The following is a 7,754-nucleotide window of genomic DNA, read 5'->3' as shown; positions in this document are numbered from 1 at the left end:
CATTTATTTATGGTTTCACAGTTCAAATCAGAGTTATTATAAACGAATCGATGTTTGTTTGATCGTTTCTTTTTTACTGAATTAAAATGTCAACAACTCTCTTAGTGAGACATCTGTGCAGCGATCTTAGTCCTTCAGAGAGGGAAGATTTCCTCAGGCACTTCGGGGCCCAAAAAGTATGGTTTATAAATACAAATGCCCATACCGCCTTTGCATCGTTTAAGTCAATAGCAGCAGCAGAAGAAGCTTTGTCTCGTCTTCATCAACTAGAAATACTGGGTAAACGTTTGACTGTTGAATATGCGAAGGAAGCTAATAATTTACAGTCTAATGGAAGTGCTGAAAAGGATTGCAAACAAGTTAAACAGTACATTGACCGCCTTAATAGCTGGAATCCTTCTATAAGCTTACTACAGCCACCTCCTCCGAGCTTGAATTACAAATATCCCGCTGCATCTCCACAAACACTGTTTAATATGATATTTGAAATGCAGAAGAATGAAAAGTTTTACATTCAAACTCTCCATCTGATGAATAAAATAGGATTGGATCCACCGTTTCATGATGTTGAAGAGGATGTCAAATCCTTTATTGAAAATTGCTTACAGGTCCTCGATATTAAACTACCAGAAGTCCAGCCACCCTCAGTTCCTATAATTATTTCCAAAGGAAACGGAGATCTCTCTTCTGAAGAATCAGAAATGTCTAGCAATGAAGATATCACACTCCACGCTGAATTTCCAGCACAGATGCCAAAGAAAAGGACTTCTAATGTAAAAAGAATTAATAAAAAACCGAGACTTATGCGAGTGCCGGTATCTACTTCTGATAAGAAATCTACTATCTTCAAAGCTAAAGAAGTATTTGACGAAATGCCATTACAAGAAGTAAAGAAGATTGAAGTTAAGGTTACCAATATACAGCTGGCGGGTAAACTGCCTTTACCTCAAAACAGAACAGAAGTTATCGGTACAATAGGTAAAATAAATCCACTTCCACCAACAGTTCCTAATTCAAATGTTAAAAATCTTGATGAATCTCCTGAGCACAGTAAATCAAATAAAGAAAGTGAAGTAATCACTTTGAAAGAATTATCAGAGAATAAAATATCTGTGAAAGATATGAAATCACTTCCAATTTACAAAAATTATCATCCCGGTACTCCGTCCATGAGGCTTTATATCAAAAATCTATCCAAAGAGGTTGATACTCCGGATATAGAAAGAATTTACAAACGTTACGTTAAAGATTGTGATGTGAATGAATTGGAAATGTTTAGCATTCGGGTAATGCAGGAGGGTAGAATGAAAGGTCAAGCTTTTGTCTCCCTTCCCTCCGTTGAACTCTCCCAAAGAGCAGTCAGTGAAACTAATGGATTTATACTCAAAAACAAACCAATGGTAGTACAATTTGCAAGAACGGCTAAATAAAATAAAACAATAGTGTTGTGAATCTAATGTGACCTAACTGCTAGTTTTCAGGGTAAATGTAACATATGTTATAATCTACGCATTCATAGATGGCGTTAATTTAATTATTTTGTGAAAATGCACCTTTTGCAAGTCATGCTTTAAAATATATATGAATAAATATTTTTGTCCGTATAAAAATTTTCAAGAAAGGCATACAAATACAATATTGATTGAGTTACCAATAAATAACTTGCAAAAAGTGTATTTTCATAAAGGTAGTGTTCTAGGTCCAATTTTATTTTTGTTATATAATTAACAACCATTTTATGGTACTTCAGTTGTATTTGCAGATGACACTGTTTTGGTATTTGCTGGTGATACATCGGATGGAACTTATGCTAAGTGCAAGGCAAAAGGGCAATCATAATTTGGCTTGATCAAAACCTGTTAACCTTAAACGTGACCAAAACAAAATATATTACTTTTAACATTTCCTCTGTAAATCAGCAATCTTTGGATTGTTCCTTAAAAATACATTATTGTGTGCAGGAGTGTAATTGTCAACCTTTGGAAAGAGTAGACAATATCAAATATCTTGGCTTAATAATTGATAGAAATCTAAAATGGTACAATCATATTACTATATTAACACTATATGGTCGGGCATTTTTCCGCCAAATCACGGCGTAGCCGCGGGTGTTTTTTAAATTTGAGCGCCGAAATTAGACTTTCCGCAAAATATTCATATCTTATGATCTATTTGATATTTTTCGATGAAACTTTCAGTGTTTTACTTTAAAAAGATGTCTCTATTTATTTACTTAGCAATGTATGTAATGTACAGTATTTCACAATTGAAATAACTTTATTCATACAAAATTTCAAGATTATTTAGAAATTGTCAATACATATAAAAAAAACTATAACCTAATAGTGCTTCAACGGGTGATAGTGTTCGAAACACTTTCCTTTATGCAGACGCACACTGCAAAACTTGCACATGTACCGCGTTTCACTGCGTAGTTTGTGAGCGGAACATACGCAACAACGATTTTATTATTTTTATTTTTTGTTGTGTTTCAAACTCATTGTTGTATTGACAAGTAGATAGATCGGGTACCACCGACAATAGAAAACACATGACCCCGCACCCATTTCGAATCCCTTGTTTACAAGTTTTCCGCATACTGTAAAAAGGCGTATGACGAGTTTTCTCGTTTCCCGCAAAGAATGTGTTAATAAACAAACTAAGAAAGCTAGCCTACATCTTCAAGACTCTGAGAAATATATTGGACATAGTTACATTAAAAACTGTATACTATGCACTTGTTCAATCAATGCTTTCATATAATGTTGTATGTTGGGGTTCTTGTAACATGACACGCTAGAGCCTTTAAATGTTGCAATAAAATTAATTTAAAAAATAATGTATAAGAAGAGTTTTTTGTATTCATCAGTTATAATATGAATCCTATAATTTCTATACCCGCTATATCCGATTTTTTGACAAAATAATCTGAGTATGACATCTTGTTCACATTTTTGCGAGCAACAAGAGGAGCCTAAAATTGAGTTTCAAAACCCTCCTTATCGCGACCAAAAACCATGTTTAAACTGCGAGTGAGAAACCAAATCCGCTATATCATACAGAAAGTTACTATCAAAACCCGCTATATCGGATTCAACGAATCACAAGCAGTTATTTTGCCAAAATACAATATGGCCGCCGCTCTGACGCCACGCTCGTGTGTCAAAATGATCTACGCGTGAGTTTCTAAACCCGCCATGTCGGCTCAGTTGACTTTCAAAATCACGAAGTGAGTATCAAAATCCGCTATATCCATTTTATTTATCGAAATTACTTAATTATTGCTAGACATATATAGAAAAATAAATGCTTTTCGAAATTTTATTACTCCAATTCATTATATAAAAAATTGTAATGCATTTACTTATGTACGCTAGAGATGTGACAGTTTTTTGCGGTTTTCTCCAAATCAATGAAAGTTGATATAGATGGGTATAGAAATTACACGACTCATATATTAGTGAAAGTAAAATTATGTCAATAAGGCAGTTGTACATAATACAGGCCCTCTGTAAATTTTAAACAACATTAATACTGCCATAGATTGGGTTCTTTAATGTATCAGCCGGTGACCAGAACATCCTTCGGACAAAGGAGTTTTGTGTTGATCCATCTGTGTTTTACTCGTTTGATTGAATATAATTATAAACCTGCTCATTTCGACACAGGAATTCCTCAAGAAGATGAGCAGCAGAGGAAAAAATATACAGGGTGTCCGGAAACTCGTAGTACAAGCGGGAAACTGGTGAATCTACATCACATTTGGAGTCGATTTTGTAGTATATTTTTTTTTTATTTGAGCTTTCGTTATCGAGTAAATCGAGTTTGAAGTTGATTTTTTTTTATTTTTTTAATCAAATTCTTATAAATTATTACTGAAGATCAAAGTACCCAACTAATTAAAACTATTTGAAAGTAAAACAAATGAAGAAACTCGGATTTGAAGCATTATTTTGAAATCACCCTTCATTTAACCCGGTGTAATCATAAAATATTTCTGCTCTGCAGGGTTAAAACATCTGTTATTCAACCCTAAACACCATAAAAAACTTTAACCCTAAAATAGCCGAAAAATATTTTTTTTTGGTTTTTTTTTTTTTTTTTTTGAAAATGCTCAAATCAAAAAACTATATGTTTTTTTGGGTTCCCCATGTGGTGTAGATTCTCCAGTTACCCGCTTGTACTACGAGTTTCCGGACACCGTGTATATTAAAGCCATCTATGAACGCATAGATTATAACATGCCTTAGCCTTAACACATATTTTTACTATGAAACTGCTCTTCTGATATTATTATCTCTATGATTTGTTTAGATGCAGGATGCATCATAATATTTTTTAATTATACATAATATCTTGTTTAAATTAACTTGTCAAGTCCACAGGTTTTTAAAGAGGTGTAATAAATCAAAAGTATTAATTTTTAAATTATCTTTTATTGTTATCAAAAGCCACGTACTTTAATTTCCTCTATATAATAGGTTGTACTATCATCAATGCATTTGTTCTGGTTGATATCCTTTCCGGCAGTGATCGAGTGCAGCATTGGAATCACACCTTCAGTGCACTCCACCTGACCCACCAGATCATCAATGGTGGAAACCAACTCCGCCAGGACGTCCTGGGTTTCCTTAGAGTTGGAAAGCACCAGCTGCTGGTAGTGGGAATCTATCAATACCGTGCTCCAGCCAATTATTTTTTGTTCATAGTCAAAATCAAAGTTGGTAGTTTCAGATTTGTCAGAGAGCAGGAAATTGGTATACCGAAGCAAGAACAACATGTCTTCAAATAGGAAATTCTTCCTCAGGTAAGATATGATGTTCTCTTTGACGTAGGGAAGATCTAATAGTAAATTCAACAGGCCTCGTAATTCCATCTTGCCAGCCGACAATTCCGAATTGAAAACATCAGTTGGTGCATCTACAGAGCATTTGTCAACAAGTTTTTTGACTACAAAAGAAATTAAACTAACAATAACATTTTCAGGAATATCTTTGAATTCGTTTAGGGATTTTTTAATCAATTCTATGTTATTTTCTTGTAATAAAGGTGGGAAGTATTCGGCGCATATTTCCCTCTCAGATAAACCTTTGGAGGCCAGGTCATTCCACTTGTCTTTGCTCTTCCAGGGAGCTTTGCCCTTTCCCCAATCTGCCGTCAGCACCTGGTCACACACCTTATCGTTCTTATAGGAACCAATAAGAGAGAGGGTGTTTCGGTGAGATGAGAGAATGAATGGAACAACAGCTATGTTTTGAGTGGCTTCTAACAAGACATATTCGGGAAGACACCACAGTCTGGCTCCCTTGCAAAATAGTTTGAGGGGATGGCTACATGATCCAACACCAAACAGGACGTTGAAGACGGCCAGCACAGCTCCTTCCTGAGCGGAGTCAGCTCCAAACAAAGCAATGTGCTTCCCTCCCATCCAGGACATGCTGACTTCCACATCCGAACACACCCAAGGAACATGGCCAACCAGGATGAATGTATCTTCTGTCAAATCGTTAGAAAATAATCTACCATCAGACCCTGGAAACAAATACAAAATATATTAGTTTTCCTATTTCACAAAGTGAAAGCAAGATAATCTTTTCACTGCATTCCTGATGTTTACAAAATAACAGTTTTTTGCAAGCGGCACCTTTGAAAATGAAATGAAATATATGTGCACGTAGCGCTGAGGAAATGGTTTATTTGTGCAAATATATGTACCTGAAGTGGCAATAGGTTAAATTAATATTGGGTTAGCTGGAAGAAATAGGATGTAACCTATAAGCTGTACCCTTTTTACTCTGTATTTCTGTGCAATAAATATTTTTTTGAATTTTGAAAGACATGCACGGTGAGAGCAATATGTTCCCACCTTTGAAAAAAAAAAAGGGATGAAAATTTATCAATTTTGAAAAGATTGCATAACACTTGTTTAGAGAAATAAAAAGTCAAAGAAATACTCACACAAAACATGAACTTGTGGAGGCTCCGCCCGGGCAGATATTGTAACACCGACTACTTTGCCACCAATCAGTTCTGCCCTTTTTATTTCAACTTTCTTCATGGTCTCTAAGAATGGTGTATTGATATCAGTATTCAATTCACATGTCATAATACAATAATCTACGCCTCGATTGCATATATAAGCAATGTAATTTTTGTCTTGCAAAGAGAATGTGGCAACATCGATGATAGTTAGAGCCTGGTCGATTACGGTGGCAGGTTCCAGGTTCTTCCTCGCATACAGTGCATAAGCCAGAGCGGCGCAATCACCATCTTTGAAAATTATAGTGCTTTTTCCTTCGGTATCTCTGATTACTTTCAAAATGGGTTTAGAAAACTGCAAAAAAAACATTTTTATTATAATGTAAATTCCATTGCATCACGAGAAGCTTGTAAATGCAAAGGATGAAAAATGCCGAATGTTCAAAAAATGTTTTCATTACCTTGTTTTTCTTCAGTTTGTCTAAGTTATTGACATCTTCTGTCCATACTTTGATGACATTTTCACTGAATACACCGACATATTTTTTTTCTGCTGTGTCGTATATTACTGGAGCAGAAATGTGGTCTTTAGACGTCCAGCCACCGATTTGTTTCTGGTCTGAAAGCTAAAAGAAAAATACCAATTATTTTATTCGAAGGAAAAATTAAAGTTTTTAAAAAGGTAGTAGTTTTAAATGCAATAAGACGTTTTACAGTAAAACAAGGAAACCCCTTTAGGGTAAGCTTTCTACTTTCACAGTTAAACTTATAAACACTTACTTTGTATCTGTTAACAACATTTTTGCCCAACGTTACTATGCCACATCCCGTTTCGCTGTCTTCTGATACACCTAGGAATGACTTCCTGTCAATTAAGGGGCACAAACTATAGTAAGATCGGAGTTGTACCATTTTCAGGTAATATTAATCCCAAAAGGATTTTAACTTAGTTTTCGTATGAATTTGACAGACAGCCCGGAACACGTGCGAAATACGCCATAAACAATATCGGCGATCGGTGTTATTGTAATAGACAATTTAGACAGTATTTTCAATATGCTCTTTGGCAAGCAAAAGAACCATAAATATACAACTAGAAGAACATAACTCGACACCACGACCTGGCAATACAAAGGCGAAACAGCGATTCAAGATGGCCGCCGATAAAGGCCTACCTTAGATAAAAATATTAGTCTTCCAAGGGCTTACCATTTTAATATAATCTATGGATAAAACATAAAATCAAACCAACAAGGAACTCCAAGAAAAAATATTGTGTCTTTAAAATATGTTCATATGTACTATCCGTAAAATTTAACCGTCTTTTAAAAGTGATTGAAACACCATCACATTAAAACATTCTGTTGAGTTGGTACGACTGAATCTGTTGATGCTGATGACACGGGTAACAAATCATATTTCATTCTGGTTTTGTGTTTTGAACTTCTATACATATTCAAAAGATTTCATCGTTGTAGCTTTACATTCTTGACGTAATTGGAATATAATTCAGGTGCCTATAATAATTAATATTTTATAAAATTAATTGTAGGGTTGTTATTTGGTTGTAGTTTCGATACTGCTCATGAGATGTCGTTAAAGCGTGTAGATCTAAGTTATTACTATCCGTTATTGTAGTTTTAAGGGTTTTCCATAGATGGTAATACTTAGGCCACATGGTAGAGACAGCATTTCGGTTGTAGCAGAATAGTACAGCCAATGCTAGCCAATCCTTAGGTAGCCAGCTCACTTCCAGTTGCTTCCCTCGTTAGAAT

The 7,754-nt window shown here is 35.0% G+C and overlaps 2 protein-coding genes across 2 annotated transcripts; one reads left to right on the top strand and one right to left on the bottom strand.

Annotated features, from left to right (window-relative positions):
* The first annotated feature begins 26 nt into the window (after positions 1-26).
* On the top strand, positions 27-3,322 carry LOC149422711 (RNA-binding region-containing protein 3-like). The gene has a single exon (XM_089633920.1). It carries the CDS (start codon positions 87-89, stop codon positions 1,428-1,430), a length of 1,344 nt encoding a protein of 447 aa, XP_089490046.1. The 5' UTR covers positions 27-86; the 3' UTR covers positions 1,431-3,322.
* Positions 3,323-4,443: 1,121 nt separating this feature from the next.
* On the bottom strand, positions 4,444-6,965 carry LOC149422710 (nucleolar protein 11-like). Its single transcript, XM_089633919.1, has 4 exons — positions 6,760-6,965; positions 6,441-6,605; positions 5,959-6,334; positions 4,444-5,532 (listed from the first exon to the last, which is right to left on the bottom strand). Exons 1-4 carry the CDS (start codon positions 6,889-6,891, stop codon positions 4,445-4,447), a joined length of 1,761 nt encoding a protein of 586 aa, XP_089490045.1. The 5' UTR covers positions 6,892-6,965; the 3' UTR covers position 4,444.
* Positions 6,966-7,754: the final 789 nt, after the last annotated feature.

This window comes from Hesperophylax consimilis, chromosome 7 (assembly GCF_061612785.1).
Source record: "Hesperophylax consimilis isolate HC1 chromosome 7, BYU_Hcon_1.0, whole genome shotgun sequence".
Taxonomy (NCBI): domain Eukaryota; kingdom Metazoa; phylum Arthropoda; class Insecta; order Trichoptera; family Limnephilidae; genus Hesperophylax; species Hesperophylax consimilis.
The sequence above is the reverse complement of the archived record's forward strand: the minus strand, read 5'-3'. Positions and strand labels throughout refer to the sequence as shown.